Below are 18,548 nucleotides of genomic sequence, written 5' to 3'. Positions count from 1 at the left end.
TTTGAAATACATGACCTTGGGGCCATGTGGAGGATCCGACATTGCACGTAGGTCTTACATTCCAAACGAGACCCCAGCCAGCCAGAATACCTCACCTCCCCATCCTCCACCCACCGCCCCCCCCCCCCCGCACTCTCCCCTTCCATCTACCCAGACACCCCCCCCATCTTTTAAGGCAGTGGTTGTCAGGGCTCAGGGTACCCTGAGATGCTTGCTAAAACCAGGATGCCCACCCTGCCACCAGAGACTTATCAGCCTGGGGTAGAGGGGCAGGAATCTGCATTTCTATCAGTTGCCCGCCCCCCCCCCCCCCCCCCGACCCAGGCGAGAGATGCAATGCCGGTGGGGGGAGGGGAGAACCACACCTGGAGAACAGGACTCTGTAGCCCAGGGATGGCCCGCCTCCCCCAGGGACTGCTGCCTGAGGGCTCAGTGGCTCTTTCCCTTGTCATTGGACTAGAGTTCCAACATGCAGAGAAAATGTCCTTTCCTTTGGTGACCCGCCTGATTTCTTCGCAAGCCCCACCCACCAGCGCTGGGAGGACAGTGCACCTGAACATTCAGGCCATTGTAAAGCTTAGTCGGAGCAGGTTGTTCTTAACAAGTCCACATTAAGTAATGCTCTATCTAAGGAAAATGCTTCATGCCTGCAGTTCCCACCTGGCATCCCCAGCTGCTCCCCAAACTGGCTTCTGAGTGTGGATGGAAGCACACAGCCATCCTCTGTCACCTTCGGTGCCCCCGGCAGGCTCCCAGTTACCCTGTCTCGGGTCCTCTTGGCGGGGGTCATCCCAGGTTCTGCTCTTGGTCTGGGCTGTCTCAGTGTCTGATGTCCCCCCACAGCTTGGCCTCCGGTAGCCCCCACTGGCACTGCGCACCCCTGGAGGTTCCAGGGGCGTTCCCTTAGGGCCTTGGTCCTCAGGCACAGAGGTACACAGCACCTCACAGCCCCGCCAGGGTGGCCAGGAACCTTTGGATCTCTCCATGCCATTCGGGAGCCCACGGGCCTCTGGCTCTGTGCCAGGTCTCATGGGCTCACCCCGGGGGGAGAGTGGGGAGAGAGCGTCACCCTCTTCCAGAGCCCCCCTTGGTTCCCCTCACCTACATGCCAACAGGCACACCCTTCTCACTGGTTCCCTCATTCCCACAACACCCTGGGAAGAGGAAGGGGTCTGTGTTCTATTTCCACAGAGCCTCGTGGCTCGCCCGATAAGGAAGGAGTACCTCCTCTACACTCGGGGACAATCTGGGTTCTGAGTCCTAAGGGCCAGCAGAGCACAGAAGAAGCCAGACCCGTGTCGTACATCCTTCTTCCCTCTCTCTGTCCCCTCTGAATCTCCAAAGCCTGGAGCTCGCTATGGAGGATGAGCTCCTTCTCTCTCCTGCCTTGACCAATAAGCCTCATGACTCAGAGGTGGGAGGGCAGCAAGCAGGACGTGACTTAAGAGGGAACCTGAAATGCATCACTTTAATGTTTGTAAAATATTATGCCGGGTGCGTTGGCATCAATCACTTGGTGCTTATCTTTCCCCCTGCGGCTCTTTCACGGGGAGTCACATTTTTCCTGCGCGTGAGTGTCCCCGCTCCACGGGCCCGTTGGCTCCTTTCCTTCCTTATTTCCATTTTCTCCGTGTTTCATCCATCCATCCAACAAGCACTGATTAAGCACCTAGTGTATATCTTGTTCATCTTCGTGAGCCCAGGGCCGGGCCACTGACTGTGGCGGGGAAAGGGCGCCGCTAACTCAGGATCTGACCTGACTGGACTTGCTGTCACTTCACCTACTTTGCAGGGCGTCACACCTGCTGGGGCTTGCGGTCCCTCCCCCCACTGCCCCTCCGCCCCACCGCCTTCTCCTCCCCACACACGCTGGCAAGAGGGTGCGAGCACAGACATGCTGCCCGGTCACAGTTCAAAGGGGGCCCGCCGAGTCACAGAGGTCAATCCCCAACTCTGTGCCTTGCCCCACCCCTGGCAGGACCCTCAAGGCTCAAAAGAGTAGTAAGAGTCAGGAGGGCTCCCGGCATTTTTGCTGGCATCCCAGATAAGCACAGACCCTCAGAGCCAGCCAGCCCGCCTCGCTCAGCTCCTGCCACTGTTGCCTGCTGCCCCAGGTGCTCTGAGCTGTAGATCTGGGGGAGGAGTAGGGAGAAGGCAGTCCTGTCACTGGGCTTGTGACTCTCCCTCCAACCCTGATCCCATGTCGGTATATGAACAACCTGAGTCCAATTAACTTTCTCATAAATCCCGAAAATTTCTAAAAGCCTGTGATTGCAAGTAAATATTTTAGACCCTTCCCATTTGCCTAAAGAATGATCAGTCTTAATGCCAGTTAGCAAGTATAAAATGGCAAGGATTAATAATTTGTACAGCCTGAAGTACACTTCAAAAAATTAAAGGCTACAGTGCATGGTTGCTGAACAGAAATCCAAATCCAAGTTCAAAGAATCCTCAGACAGAAACAAACCTCCAAAGGTCAGCCAGTTCATTCCCCAGATTTCAGACAGTGCAACCTTTAAATTGCCCCCAGATGGATGAGAAACCTGTCAGCTCAGCCAGCAGACCTTGACTTGCACTAAGCAAGGCCCAGACTTCATGAGGCCCAGGAGCACAGAGCAGGGCGTCCGCCGCACATCTGGCCCCCTGGTCCCTGTGTGACAGCCCACATGCTTGGCTCAACTCATAAATCCATAGCCCAGATGGTTTCCCTACACTTGCTATGGCTCCTAACTTCTCTGACTCTCAGAGCCCTTTGAACATTTCCCGTAAGTCGCGGCCCATCCCCCAGAAAGGAGTGTCCATCGGTACGTTTAGACAGCACGCCGTAGCAGTTTCTCGGGAGCCTGCCAGCCTCCTGCCAGAAAACCCTGTGGCCATTGGCCTGTGAGTGGTACTCCCCATGCTGGTGTGCACCTGATGACTTTCTCCTTGTCCCCTGCAGGGGTGGTTCAGCTCAGCCTCGCGCCTGAGGAGAGGGTCAGTGTGACCACAGTGACCGTGGGGCTGAGCACCATGCTGACCTGCGCTATCCGTGGAGAGCTGCGACCACCCATCGTCTGGAAGCGCAATGGGCTTGCCCTCAACTTCATGGCCTCGGAAGACATCAATGTAAGTGGCTCGGCTCTGACCCTGAACACAGACCTGCCCCAGGGAAGTAACCTGCACATCGCCCGTGGCGGTGGCAGGGTGAGAGCGTTTCATTTTAACATCCCACGTTGGATGCCTTTCAAGCCTGTTGTCGGAGAGCAGGAAGTACCAGAAAACCCAAGTGTGCAGAGAATAGACTGGACGTTCGTTGCAAGCCTGCCAGCCAGACCCACAATAGGGAAAGGGCGCGCTGACCAGGCAGGCAGGGCAGGCAGGGCGGGAGGCCTCCGTGCAGGCTGCGGCAGCGAAGGCCAAACAGTGGGCATGGGAATGGGAGGTGAGGGGCTCAGACTGCATGAGGGAGCACCCTGGCCCTGTGTGCTCGCGAACTCATGGGGTCACACAGCCCAGACAGGCTCCTGCTGCCCTAGTCCCTCCCTCACCACCTTAGAGATGTTCGTGGGAACTGACTACGCATCCCACACATCTTCCTTCTTGGGGCCAAGCACACCATTCAGGGCCAGCTTGCCTGTCCTAAGCCGAGGAGACCAGGACTGCCTCCTCTTCTGCCTGAAACGGAGAGGTGGTCCCACCGTGAGGGAGGACCACAAGCCCACAGCAAACATGGCCGGCCGGGAGACAGTGGAGTGGGGAGGGCGTGTGGCTGGAAGAGCCAGGGGAGACTGTGGGTCCCACAGCTGGGGAGGATGTAGACAGGGGGAAGAGAGGGGACGGGGGTTCCCTGTGGAGGGCAGGGGTGCACCGCCTGGCTGGGTGGGCGGGAGGGCAGGCACCAGGTGAGGAGGTGAAAGGAGAGGGATCAGGCCAGTGTGGCCTGCCCTGGGAGCCTTGTTGGCTGGACGTGGGAATGTGGATTTGATGAGGGGAGAGGACGAGAGAGCAGCTGAGCACCTGCAGCCTACCGTGACCAGCAGGGATATTTCTGTAATGGGAGGCCCCGTGCAGCTTGGACTGGGCTCCCAGTGTCACCCCAAACCAGCCTCATGACTTTGAGCAACGTCTTAAACCACCAACCCTAACTATCAGAAAGGGAATATTAGCAGTGCCTCCCTTCCATTGGGCTTGAAGAATAAAGGGCATCCTTCAAGTATATGGATTGGCCCAGGTTTGGCCCAGCGAGTGAGATGGCTTCCCAGAAGTTCCTTGAGAAGACAGAGGGACGTCACTGACATGAGGCCCCACCAGGACAGCTGACAGGTCTTAGCCAGTGTAACAGGCCTCTCCGTTTCAGGCAGAAGAGGAGGCAGTCCTGGTCTCCTCGGCTTAGGACAGGCAAGCTGGCCCTGAATGGTGTGCTTGGCCCCAAGAAGGAAGATGTGTGGGATGCGTAGTCAGTTCCCACGAACATCTCTAAGGTGGTGAGGGAGGGACTAGGGCAGCAGGAACCTGTCTGGGCTGTGTGACCCCATGAGTTCGCGAGCACACAGGGCCAGGGTGCTCCCACAAAGAAACCAGTTTGGACTGCTGAGATGGAACACCATGACAGCCATCACAGCGGCCCCAAACTGGAGTGAGCCTCCACAGGAAGCAGTGAGCTCCCCTTTCCTAGAGGCATGCAAGCTCAAGCAGGACCACGGTCAGCAATGCTACTAGCCACACAAGGGCAGCTAAATCCCATGACCTTGAAGATTCCTTCCAACTGCGAGACTGCTTTGTGGGGAGAGAGCCCAGCATACAATTCTGTGGAAACCACCAAGTTGGGACTCTGCTACTCACTAGGCCCTTTGTTGCATCCTGGAGATCATGGGGGAAGCAGATAGGAAGAGATGGGCCAATGTGGGGATGCTATCTTGGGCACACCTGGAAGAGGAGTCCCCTTCTCCCACCCCTGTCACGTAGGGCAGGATTATTTCCTTGCAGTTTCCGCACGGTGCTGAGCACAGCCTGAATCCTACCCATCTCCGAATGTCAATGCCAGCACAACCTTGGTGAGCGCTTGATGGACAGAGGCCGAGTGGGCAGAGTCCTTTGTGTTCTGAGCCTGAGATGCCCAGGGCTTGTCTGGGATCTTAGCAAGGAGAGGTGGTGTCCTATTTGCAAAGACTGGAGTGGGGGAGGTGTTGGGATGCACAGATTTGTGTGTGCAAAAGCTCTCAGGGTGGGGCATCAGCTTTACACTGGGTTTGGCCAGTGGTAATTAATTCAAAACTAGGACAGATCCGCCCGTGTCTGTCTGAACATCCATGTGCATTACTTGATGCTCTATTTAGAGACACCAGAAATAAAGGCGGAAGCAGAACTCCTCTTAATGCACTTGCCATCGGTTAATTAAATTACTTTGAGTGTTTTTTCCCCTCCCTCGAACATGCCTCCAGCATCAACTCAATTGCATTTCTACTTTTCACAGTGAGGTTAGCAATTTGGGTTAATTGTGGGTGCAACTAGAGATTAATGGCCTCTTATTACCTCCCTGGAAACACTTTGCTGCTCATGGTCAAGTCAGCAGCCTGCAAACAGGCAGGGCCCTGGGCTGCCCAGAAACCCCCACATGAGGGCGCAGGGCAACACCAGCACCCCCCCCTCGCCCCAGGGATGCTCACCTGATGCATGCAGGTACTCGCCACACACACGCACACGCACACACACGCCTCCCTCTGCCTCAGGCCCAGAGGGAAGCAGCACAGCACAGACTCTGAGGGTAAAAAGGGACCTGGGTTGAAGCCTCAGCTCTGCCACTTCCTAATTGAATGAGCGTGGAAAGGGCACTTGACTTCTCGAAGCTTCGGGGTCCTCCTCTGTGACACAGGGATAAATAATAGCTCCTGCCTCATAGGGTCAGAGTGAGGACTGGATGAGGAGACACGTGGGATGCTGTCAGCACACTGTCCCGTGCTAACTGCGATCACGGTCCTTATCAGTACCGCTATTACTTTATCTTACTATCCTCATTATCATTACTGCCGCTGCTGCCAAACAACATTCTCGGCACCTTGCAGCCCGAGTCCCCAACAAGCAGCCCCGGGAGGCTCCCCAGGCAGGGAGATGTGACCCTGGGGTGTCCACGTCATCCTGGGACGCACTGACCAGCCACCTCCAGCAAGTCCGGAGCAGCCCTGGGGAAGCCGCTGAACTTCTGTGAGCCTGTCGGGGACTGGGGACGATACTCTCCCCCTTACGTGGGCATTTCCAGGCTGACCGTGTGTGTGAAGCGCCTAGCCCCGTGCCCAGCGCACAGCAGGTGTTCCTAAGTTGCAGCTCCACTCTGGGGACAGGGATGACAGCAGGCCCAGGAGGAAATCAGGCAAGAGACGAGGGCATGGGGATTGGGGGGGGGCATGATGGGGAGTGGGGGGCGGCCCCGATGGAACGAAGATCGGGGATTGCTGAGTCCTAGAGCCCCCCTCGGCGTGCGGTGTGCCCACACCCGCCCCCGCCCACCGCGGCCCCAGACGGGAACGCCGCTGGCCACTGTCATTGGCACCTGGTACAGGAACACCGCACCTACACAATCCCAAGGCAGGCAGATGAGAGAGCGCCGCGAGGTGTGGGCCTCCCTTCTTTGTCATTTGTACGAGACATCTTGATTGGCAACAAAATATTAATCACTTTTTCACTGCTCTCTTAATGAGAAGCTTTCATGGGCAACAAAATATTAATTTGTCTTGTCTTATCTGTTAAGAATTCGGTTAATGAATTCAGTCACAGAGCTATTACAGAATGCCATCCTAATGACACATGTAATTAAACTTTTCTGACTTGCAAACATCAAGGATGCCTCGAGCATCAGGATAATATTTGATCAGAAAGTTAATGTACCCCTCTAGCCCGGAGCCAAGTGAGAAGGAGCCTCTCGGATTCCCCACTGAGCGGTGTCACTGTCAGGAGCGCTCCGGAGTCACCCAGTGTGTGCATGGCTGTCCAGAGGGTGTACACGGGGAATCAGCCCCTGGATTCGCTAAGTGCCGGGGACTCGCAGGCCCTGAGCCGGAGGGTGGAGCAAAGACACTCTCCCCAGCCCCGAGGGGGACCACGTATCCACAAGCACAGAATTACAACACAGTATGGCATGTTCTCTATTTAGAAGGAGGAAGCCGGTTTTGGGGGCCAGAGGAAGGAGAAGTTCTGGCTTCAGGGGACAGGGATAATCAAGAGAGAGGTCTAGAGTGACAGGGTGGGGCCAGAACCTGACAGGTTTTGAATGTTAACCTGAAGGATCTTGGCCACTCCCTGTGGGTAGTGGGAACCATGGATTTTTAACTGGGGAGTGGCATGGTCAGAAGTTCGTCCTGCAAGAGTCCGGAGCCCCTTCTAGCCTAAGACTACATCTGCAACCAAGGAGAACCCCAGATACATCAGACCCAGAAATGAAAGTGGCCTGCGGGGGTGGGGGAGGGGGTCTGCCTCCTCGGTAACTTCCCTAATGGCGGGAGATCACACTGGAGCAGCCGCCCCGGCTGTCTGTGCGGGGCCGCCAGGGGGTTTAGCGTGGACCTGGTGGGCCCCCTGAGGATGCCTGAGCCACCCCTTTGCAGGAGGCCCGAGCCTCACTGCAGCCCAGGGCCTGAGGGATGGGGCCTCAGCTGCAGCTGGGAAACCGCCCCCCCCGCCCCGCCCCAGGAGAGGACAGGGCTGGAAAAAAGAGCGCAGAGTCCCCAGAGATGGGCAGCAGCACCAGGAATCCTGCTGCACCTCTAGGCAAGGGGGCCTTGGATTAGGCTTCCTCCCACGGCCTCCTCCCACGGCCCACTGCAGACAGGGGACCAACGAGGTTAACCTTTGAGGACTCTCCAGGCCGTGAGGTCATATAGTCCTGCGATAGGACAGGGACCTATGGGACACAGGAATCCCACAGAGAAACGAGGAACACCCCTGACCCCACCAGGCCCCTGGCTTTCTCACCTGGGCCACAGAGCCTCAGCCTTCCGCAGCGAGCAGCCCCTGCCGGCCCTGTCTCCTGAGGGCTCGCAGCCAGGCTTTGGGGGCCCATCTCAGAGGCAGATCCATGCACCCCTCCCTGTACCCTTACCACCATACTAAGTATTCTGGGGGTTGAGAGGGAAGGCTGACTTACTTTCTGCACAAACTGAATGTGCAAACCCCTTCCGGGCCTCAGCCTTCTGCCCAGACCGCGCAGCAACCACTCAGGGTGAAGTGAAGTGGCATCCCCAAAGCTAGTCCGCACGTCCTTCCTCCACGGTTATCACCTGCCCTCCCCTCATGACTGTCTTCCTCCCTGTCCCTTATTACGTCAGGGACCGGGGACCTGCCCGTGAGGGGAGCAGAAGCAGGGAGGGGACATCCCCGGAGTCACAGAACAGAGCTGAGCTGCCGAATCCTTGCTAGGGTCGACGCGGGAGTTCTAACCCGTGTCTGGGGGCCAGGCATCATGCTGGTCCCTTCACGAGCAGCATGTCATCTGCCTCTTGTCACAGCTCCATGAAGCAAATGGGGTAGAGTAACTCAGAGGGTCAGAACTTGCCAGGGCTGCAGTTGGCCTTGCTCTGGGGACACAACACCCAGCAGCCAGCCTTGCCAAGGCTTCCCTGCAGGGCTGGCTGGCCCTGCCTCCCCACTATGGTGCCCAGGCCCCCGCAGAATGTGCCCACGCTGGATGTGGCCCCACGGGGACGGGGCTGCAGGGTTTCATGAGCCCGCTGGACTCTACCCCAGCAGGGGCAGGGGACGGAAGGCTCTGAGCACAGCCCATGGAACTGCTTGGCCAGGAGAGTCTCAGGCAGAGGAAACATTTTTCTATTGTATTCATCTTTTTCAAAAGGCGCGGGGTTGGGGGGGGGAAGCCTATAACAAACCCAGTATCTCTGAAATGACTTGAAAGAGTCACTCTTTTCTTTTGGGTTTTTTCCTTCACCAAATCTCGCTGTTTGGGGCTTTCAGATGTTGGTAGGCGGAGTACAGTGATAAAAGCAGAAAAACAAAACCCATTAGAAGAAGGTATTTGTGCCAGGGTTTGAAGGATGTGTTAAAAGGTGCACTTTTTTTCCCATGCCTAAACGGTGTAAAACCAGGAACAAATAACTCTAACGAAGCATATGCTCTCAGCCAGCTCCACTTTGGAAGTGAGTTATTAAAAAGACCAGAAGAGAATGTATTAGGAGCTCATGACTCATTTAATTTTTATTGTCTTTATATGAACCAGTCATGAATCCATTGTAAAAAGATGAGAGGTGTTTGATTAGCACGTTGAGCTGTTTGCAACACGATAGACAGTGGCTGTAGGTTCTGCATTAAAATAACCTCATTAAATGCTTGGGTACATTTTGTTTTAAAATCTTGGAAAACACTATACTTGAAGCACTCAGAGGCTTTGGCCAGTTCTTTCTGGCTTGTGTCAGGAACCTGGCTGCAGATGGACATCCGGCCCTTTTGAGTTTTGGATGAGCTCAAGCCACTATGAGGATTGGCCAGAACGCTGTCCGCAAGAGACTGGCCTGGACCCAGGACCCAGCAGCCTGTAGAACTCACTGAGGGCTCCGCCCTGCCAGGGGCCTCTACTGGGCCTTTGCTTGCTCAGTGGTCTCTTCGGGGTCACCTCTCTTCCCTCGTAGTACTAACTTCAAAGCTTCAGTTGTGATCAGTGACCACTTCCGGCCCCATGTCAAAGGTCCAGGGTCCCTCAGGGAGGATCTAGCTTCTAGACCCTGGATGCAGAGCCCCAAGCACCTGCCCTGTCTCAGTTCTCCTCCCCAGCCCCACTCAAGGGAGCTCACGTTCAGCCAGTTGGCAGGCTTTATTAACTGCCCGTAATAGTGCAATAATCAGCCTTCCCACACTGCTGTAAGTAGATCTGTAAGATAAGTCCTCAGAAGCAGAATGACTACATCCGAGGGTGAGCACAATTTCAGTGTGGTGGATATCCCCAAATCTCCCTCCAAAAGAGCTGTGCTGGTTTATACTCCATCCAGCAGTATCCAGGCACACCTCAAAGATACTGCGGGTTCGGTTCCAACCACCGCAATAATGTGAATATCCAATAAAGCAAAAACTGCAATCAAGGGAGTCAAATGAAGTTTTTTGTCTCCGGTACATATAAAAGCTATGTTTATGCCATACTGGAGTCTCTTAAGTATGCGCTAACATATGTCTGAAAAAAGTACATACTTAATTAAAAAATACTTTCTTGCTGGAAAAATGCAAACCATCCTCTGAGCTTTTGATGAGCAGCAATCACTGACCACAGATCACCATAACAAATATAATAATGAAAAAGTTTGAAATATTGCAAGAATTACCAAATGTGACACAGACATGAAATGAGCAAATGCTGTTGGGAAAATCGTGCCAACTGACTTGTTCTACACAGAGCTTCCACAAACCTTCAATTGGTAAAAAAAAAAAAAAAAAAAAAAAAAATCTGTGAAGGGTAATAAAATGAGGTATGTCTGTATAAGGATTTAAAACACTGTATCAGGAGAAAATTCCTGATTGCAGGCCTTCTCGGTCCCTAAAATGAGCCGTGGAAGGAAATTTTTTTTAAAGATTTATTTATTTATTTGAGAGAGGGAGAGAGCACAAGTGGGGGGGGCGGGGGGCAGAGGGAGAAGCCGGCTTCCCGCTGAGTGGGGAGCCCGATGCAGGACTCGATCCCAGGAAGGACCCCAGGATCATGACCTGAGCCGAAGGCAGATGTTTAAACAACTGAGCCACCCAGGCATCCCTAATCAAATGCTCCCTGGAGTGTTTCAAGGACAGCAAGAATGCCAGTCGGCTGTCTGGCCTGTGAGTGTGGTTCAGGTTAGAGGAGCTGCTTAGGCCTTCTCAGACTGGCGATTCACGATCGAGCACCACCCGCCCCCCCCCCCCCCCGGGAGTGTTGCAGGTTGCCCAGGCGGAGGCAGCTTAGAGACAGTCCGGAACTTCAGGTGATCGCTGCTGTGCCTTGTGTCGCCTGAGCCCCACCCTGCCCCAGGAGGGCACGCCAGGCTGATCAGCTAAGGATCCAAGGCCTACAACTCACGAGAGGGCCCCATGAGCTGCCACTCATCCACATGATACCCTGGAGTCTTGGAGTCAAGAGGTGTCTGTCCTCTGGCCTCTGAGGATTGGGCACTCTGAGTGCTCAGAGCCCTGACTCTGACATGAGCTTTCTGGTACAAGTGCCTAGCCACCTGTGTGCACTTGGACATTCAACTTTGCCCTCAGGCGACATGTTCAGCATCCACACAACTGGGTCAGAATCCCCCTGACTGAATTGTGGAGCCAACTACGAAGTTAGAGATAGCAGTCCACCCAAGACCTCCCTCATTCTGGCATCAAGATCAAGTTTGGGGAGTACACAAAAGTACCTTCAGGTTGAATAATTTGCCAGAAGGACTCAACTCACTGAGAGCTCTTACACCGACATTGACGGTTTATTTCTGGGGATAAGCATAGGTTAAAATCAGCCAAGGGAATACCCAGGGTGTTCGCCAAGGTCTCTCCATTCTGGACGGTCAGAACCCCAGTAGCTCTCAACAGCGTGCAATCTCTGGAACCTCCATTCAGCTCACGAACTCCAGGATATGTGCTCTGTGAGGCCTGGAATCTCAGCCTGAGCATCTGTACATCGGTGTCCAGCCAGTGACTCAAGGATGTCCCTCTGAAATTCCTGGTGCTCTTCAAAGCCTCAAAGCCCCGTCCTCTCTGCTAATACTAGCTCTCAGATTCCAGGTACCTCCAGGGCCCTGTGTCCCGACCTCTTTTCCATTGCTGTGGTTCTCTGGGTGCTGGTTGTCTGGGCTGTGGTCTGGAAGGTGCCCTCTAACAGAGAGCTGGAGTGAGTGTGGACCTCGTCTCACGTACTTCTCTTCTCAAAGATCAGAGATTGTGCTTAAAAATGTTGCATCCTACATTTAATCTATTTTTCGAGTTAGGTTGGTGTGAGCCTGTTACGTGTTTCTGTGTTATACCCAAATTTCGCACTCCTTTATTCTCTGTACATTATTGCTTGTGTGGAAGCAACCATCTGTACCACAGACTGAATGTTTGTATCCCAGCAAAATTTGTATGTTTACACCTGGTCCCCATTGGAAGGGTACCTGGTGGTAGGACTTTGGGGAGGTGATTAGGTCGTGAAGGTAGACACATCCTGAGTGGGATTAGTGCCCTTATAAAAAGGGAGAGTCCTAGACTCTTCCACCATGTGGGGCTATAGCAAAGAGACAGACAGCCTTCCAAGAAACAAGAAGCGGGCTCTCACCAGAACCTGCCAACACCTTGGTCTTGGACTTGTAGCCTCCAGAACTATGAGAAATTTCTGTGGTTTATAAGCAAAAAAAGAAAGAGAAAAGAAAAGATCGGCCAAGGGAAGAAGTCCCATGGGGCAGAATCCAGGGGATTCCAAATGCAGAGCCTCCCTTGTCCTCTCCTGGTGCAGTCACACACATATCCTGTTCCCAGCACTGACGTGTAAGAACGTGCACAACATATCGCCTGACAGCGAAGCTCGCCCAAGCCTGGTGTGCAAAGGTGCTGGTAGAGCTTGATTATGCCCTGCTCACGTGGATGACGTCCAGCCCCCAGGCCCTGGGGAGACACAACTGGCATGGCATGGCGCAGAGCCCCCATCATAAATCGTATGTTTCATTGTCTAGTGGCCAAAGCCCCCAGGAAAACAAAGCCTAGACCTCTCTCTGGATGACATTACTTCTTCACTACCCTTCCCTTCAGGGCTCCCCAAGAGCCAGCACACTCAGCTAACACACCTCCATTTGTCCAGCAAACACCGACTGAGCCACGCATGGGGGACAATATGGTGGTCTGCAGAGGGATGAGGTGCCTCCGCTTTGGCATGCACAGTCATGGGGGAGACTGATCATATAAACCCAAGTCAGCCAGTGGTAGTCCCTGCAGACCTGGGGAAGCCGGGAGCCCTCCCCACAGTGACTTCTCTCATGCCTGTGGCTCCCTGGCCCAGGCCTGGGACTGAGCAAGAGAACTGACCAACTTTGGGTGGCTCACAATGCATGTGACCATCTGTGGCAGCCCCACCCCACCCTAGATGCTCAGCAGCTTCTTAGGGTTGACCTTAGGCTGCAGGGACTTCTCAAGAGGACTCTGAGCAGGTACATGCAGAGTGGCAAGTATGTCTTTAAGGGTCTTAAAGGAAGTGACCAGCACGGGAACCCCAGTGTGGGTCAGGGTAGTCAGCTATAGAACCATGAGGTGGGGGCTTCGGGCAGCGTGAGTATGCACATGCATGCTCATGTGTACTGTGTGTCTTCCCGTGGATGTTTGTGTGTGCCCACCCGGGGTGCATCTGGTCCTTGCTTGGTCTGGATATGGGACATGTGAGTGCAGACTTCTCTGAGGCCAGCCATCGCCAAGGGGCTGCATATTGTTCAGTGTTTGGGTCCATCCTGCTAAAATGTGCAGCAGGGATGCTAGGGATAGTGAATTCTAGGGACCAGAATTAAACTGGCATGGAGAAAAAACCCTCTCCTTGACTCCATCCTCCCCAAAGAAAGCCAGGGCAGAGGGCTCCTGAGAACACGGCTTCTGAGAAGGGCAGAGTCGGAAAAGCTCAGAATAAATGTGTCTAAACTGAGTCTTAACTTGTAGCTTTGACAGCATCATTAACCTAAACTCTGAAGTCACCCTGGAGTCCTTGTGTTTAACATTTAGTCACTAAATATTCTGCATCGATGGCTCATTTTCATATTACTTAGACCCCAGTCACATGTATCACTATGACAACATGCCCCATCTCGCCTCTGCTTAAGTATTGTTTAATACTTAAGTCTCATTTAATTACTTTCTTTATTAAGGGCAGATACTTACAAAAAAGCTTTTTAAAAGACAAAAACTATACGTTTTAGTAAAATTGTCTCTTTCCCAAAGACAGATGTGCATCAGTACAAAGAATGGTCTAATCTGGCATCTGTTTTATTTCTGGAAGGAACTTTGATTTTGCTAATACATTTCTATGCATCAGAACCAAAAAAAAAGCCATCCATAAAAAGACAATTACAGAGATGCAATCAAGCATTGATAGCAGTATTCAGACACATCTCAAAGAACATTCAGGAGAGGAAGGATTACAGGTTTAGTTTTATGTAGCTTCTTATAAACCAATTTTTAAAGTAATTTCCCCAATTCCAATGAGGGAAATTTGATTTCAGTTGCCAGTATTCATGTTCCAGAAAACAATATGCACTTTGTTCTATAATTATATGATGCCTATTGTTTTAGCCCAGAGACATTATTTTATTTATTCCACAGTCAGCGTCTCCCCATAGCCTAAGTCACAGGCTGGTAATGGGTTGGGTGCCCAGAGGAGAACCGCCATGTATCCAGCATCCCCTTGTGCCCTTGAAGAGCTGACGCGCACCCCCCTCAGCCCCTGAGTGATCACCCAGAAGTTACGCCTCGGCTGCCGGCAGCAATGAGGAAAAACAGACGGAGGTTAAATGACTTTGGTAGTGGCTCACCAAAAGCATCATGAGTCTGAGATGACATGCGTGGTCTTTTCCATCTCTGCCTGCTGCCCTGCGTGGAGCCTTCTCTTTGGCCAATGCCCACATGCCCTGGCCTGAGGAATGCAGCGTGGAGAAGGAGACGGGGTGGGGAAGCGGGGGCACCATGCTTGCGAGCAGTTCTGTGCTTCCCTGCCAGTCACCTCGTTTTGATGCCCCATCGCTGGCAACATCCAGGTGGGTGGGAAGGCAGGAGGTGGGCGCCTCTGTCGTCAAACCCAAAGAACCAGAACACAGGCCCTGCGGAAAGCCTAGCTCGGCATCTCGTGCGATCCATTCACTGAGTATCTACTGAGGGCCCACTAGGTGCTAGGCCCTGTGCCAGGCCCTGGGGACGCAGGGGAGCTCATGTCCTAGTCGGAGGGAGACAGATACAAATGGTATGCTAAGTGGTAGTAGCACTTGGGGTGGGGCTTACAGATAGGGTGGGCAGATAACATTTGAGCAGACTTGAAAGAGGGGATGCAAGCCAGACTGACAGCCTGGAGGAGGGGGCAGGATGCCTGGCATGTAGGCAACAGCCAGGGGCCGCAGCGCTGGAGTGGAATGAGCAAGGGAGAGTGGAGGAGGTGGGGGTGGCAGGTCATCCCTGCAGACCCTCTCGGGCTGTGACTCGGGGTGAGGGGGTAGGGTCCGGCTGCGGTGTAGAGGAAGAGCAGAGGGGCAGAGGTGGAGGTCCCCGCTGTCCTGCAGATGAGAAGATGGTGCCTTGGCCCACTGGTCACAGGGGAGGGAGTAAGAGAAGGTCAGACTCTAAATATGTCGTGAAGGAGAGCTCTACTTCCTCACCCTGTGAGAACTGGGCTTTGTTCCGTTTTCTGGCTTGAGTTTTTTTTTACACACGGCCTGAGAGATGTGTGGTCCCCATGACCACATCACCAAGGGGGCAGCAACAGGAGGGGGTGCCAGAACCCGAGCCCAGTTGAGGCTGTCCATCCAGGAGGATGGGCTGTGGGCATGAGACCCCTGGCATCAGGCAGACGAGGGAAAGTGCCAGCGGGCCCCCAGCGCCAGACCCCCTACGAGCAGCTCTGGGATCGCCCTTTGGGATGGAGTCCACCCTGGAACCAAGCAGGTGAGGCACTGAGGGGTCCCCGTGGTGGGAGCTGCACCCAGCTGCCCTGCCCTGTTTCCAAGCTGCCACCTCGCCACGGAGCCTCCAAGCAAAATATATTTTCCTGCAGACTTAGGTTTTGACACACAAACAGCTTAGACCAGAAATATGTCAGCCCAGAATTGACTAACCATTAACTTTTCGTAAGCAACTCAGGTATGAACCCTTTAGGACTCTGTTATGACACAGGACCAATCAGCTCTCTGGTGTTTTATTTTTATTATTGAAGCTTCCACAGAGTGATAGGAATGGGGCTTTTCTAAGCAGAGCAATGCTTCAGAGAAAACTCACTGGGCCCTAGCCGCCCTCTGCAATATTTTACTCCATTGGGAGTGCTGGTGTGTATTTTTTTCCTGATCCTGAAAGCGGGCTGCATGCATCCACGAAGCACCTTCCCCCCCTGTGCCCTCCCCCAAGCTTCTCTGAGCCCGCACTCCCTCACCGAGCTAATTAGCCAAAAATCATCCTTAAGGGACTCAAGATGGTGGCAGTGAGGCCCTCTGGAGTATGAGCGAGGCAGAGGGTCAGCAGCTCTGTGGCTGCCTCGGACAACCCTTGTGACACAGTGACTGGTGGCCTTCCCTCCCTCCTGCCACCAGAGTGGAAAGGGGCACAGGGAATGGCAAGAGTGATGGTTTGGTATTGGCTCCAGGGGGTCAAGAGGAGTTTTGCATGTCCTGTTAATAATAACAGGAAAACTGGGGCGCCTGGGTGGCTCAGTCGGGTTAAGCGTCTGCCTTCGGCTCAGGTCATGATGCCAGGGTCCTGGGATCGAGCCCCCTGCTTAGCGGGTAGTCTGCTTCTCCTTCTGCCTCTGCCTCTCCCCCGACTTGTGCATGCTTGCCTTTCTCTTTTTTTTTTCCCCTTTGTTAATTTGTTTTGTTTCTTAAATTCCACACATGAATGATACTAATATAATATTGGTCTTGCTCGGACTTATTTCACTTATCATTATACTCTCTAGCTCTGTCCATAGTGTTGCAAGCAAATGGCAAATTTCATTCTTTCTGATGGCTGGATATTCTGATATATATTTATATATTGGAATATACATATATAATATCCAATATTATATATATATATATACACACACACACACACCCCACATCTTCTTTATCCATGCATCTATTGATGGACACGGGCTGTTTCCATAATTTGGCTATTATAGATAATGCTGCTATAAACATAGGGGTGCATGTATCCCTTTCGGTTAGTATTTTTGTATTCTTTGGGTAAAAACCCAGGTAGTGTGATTGCTGGATCATAGGGTAGCTCTCGTTTTAATTTTTTGAGGAAGCTCCCTACTGTTTCAACAGTGGCTGTACCAGTTTGCATTCCCACCAACAGTGAAAGAGTGGTCCTTTTTTCTCCACACCCTCACCAACACCTGTTGTTTCTTGAGTTGTTGAATTTAGCCATTCTGAGAGGTGTGAGGTGATAGCTCATTGTGGCTTTGATTTGCATTTCCCTGATAAGTGATGATGAGCTTCTTTTCATGTGTCTGTTAGCCATCTGTGTATCTTCTTTGGAGAAATGTCTGTTCATGTCTTCTGCCCACTTTTAATTGGATTATTTATTTTTTGGGTGTTGAGCTTTATAAGAAAAACTTGCCAGCCCTAAGCAAGGCCACCCCGCAGAGCTGCTCAGCAGGTGGACAAGAGCCCCAGGAAACCAGCCAAGCAGGATGAGGATTAGTAAGAGGGGCAGGTGAGCCCAGTTCTTAGAAAGCAAGAGGAATGAGCGGGAAGGTGTTCCAGTCCGTCCTCCCAGGGAGAGCGATTCAGGCCTTAAGTGGATGTACAAGGTTCAGGTTCCAACAACACAGAAGAGAGACGCAGTTCCTGCAGCCCAGGCCGGCCTGGCCCTGCAGGCAGCTCTGGCCAAGCAAAGGGGCTCAGCTGTAGTGTTTCTGTTTTCCGGGAAAGGCGGGAGACCGGGCTCTCCTTCCCAGCCTGCTCAGTGGAGAGGCCAATCTAGTTGTCTTCCTCGCCCTGTGCAGGACTTCGGAGAGGACAACTCCCTCTACATCACCAAGGTGACCACCGTCCACATGGGCAACTACACGTGCCACGCCTCCGGCCATGAGGAGCTCTTCCAGACCCACGTCCTGCAGGTGAATGGTTAGTAAATGGCTCCATGCATGTCGTCCCCTCGAAGCGCTCCCAAAATGCTGCTCACGGCAACCCTCCCCGCTCCTGTAGTCTCTCTTAAAGATGTGTCCAAGCCCAAGATAGCCTCGTAAGTAAGTTTACTTACTTATGTAAGTTTACTCTCTCGCAAGTAAAGGGGAGCAGTGGAGAGAGGGCAAAGTCGGCTGACTAGTTTGTCTGGCTTCACCGGGAAGCCTCCTCTGATGAGGTGGTGGTGGTGCCAGGGGGTGAGTCACTCGGGCTAGTCACGCTCAGCCGCTGAGGCTCCCGCAGACCCGGGAGAATGTGCCCTGCCCTCCCATGGCGATGGCCGGTGGCGATTCTCTGGGATCCCAGAGTAGCAGACGCTACAACACACCACTGTCCTTCCAGCGACGTGCACACGTATCACTTGTCCACGGGGAGGCGCTCCTTCCTCCAACGGGGGCTGGTTCCCATCTCCCCACCAGAGAGGCTCACTGAGCTTGGGCCCGGCTAAGACAGATCCTGAGCAAGCTCGGGAGGTTTTCGTTGCTTCTCACTGACCCCCGTGCTGCCGGGACTCCTGGACACTGGGAATATGAAACCCCTCCTGAGGGCAACGCCAACAACTAAAACAGCCAGGGTTTTCTGAGCACAGAGAGGGTGAATCACTGGCCAATCCCTTTGCTAACACATCACCTAGACTTTCCCGGTCAGTATGTTCCACGTTATGGATAAATCTCTGGGTAAGGTCACTTGTCTGGAGTCACACTGCAGGCGGGTGTCTTCCCAGACCCAGGACTG

General features: G+C 53.4%; 1 protein-coding gene across 1 annotated transcript in view; it reads left to right on the top strand.

Moving 5' to 3' along the window:
• FSTL4 (follistatin like 4) overlaps positions 1-18,548 on the top strand; it is a 398,358-nt gene that overhangs the window by 339,651 nt on the left and 40,159 nt on the right. Inside the window, exons 7-8 of the mRNA XM_028103667.2 lie at positions 2,942-3,108; positions 17,633-17,753. Of these exons, the coding sequence (XP_027959468.1) occupies positions 2,942-3,108; positions 17,633-17,753 (288 nt within the window). The remainder of the gene's footprint in view (positions 1-2,941; positions 3,109-17,632; positions 17,754-18,548) is intronic.

The sequence above is a fragment of the Eumetopias jubatus genome, unplaced genomic scaffold (genome assembly GCF_037043125.1).
Source record: "Eumetopias jubatus isolate StellerSeaLion01/CBP00866 unplaced genomic scaffold, mEumJub1_p1.0 scaffold_5, whole genome shotgun sequence".
Taxonomy (NCBI): domain Eukaryota; kingdom Metazoa; phylum Chordata; class Mammalia; order Carnivora; family Otariidae; genus Eumetopias; species Eumetopias jubatus.
This window is presented reverse-complemented; position numbering and strand designations above follow the sequence as displayed.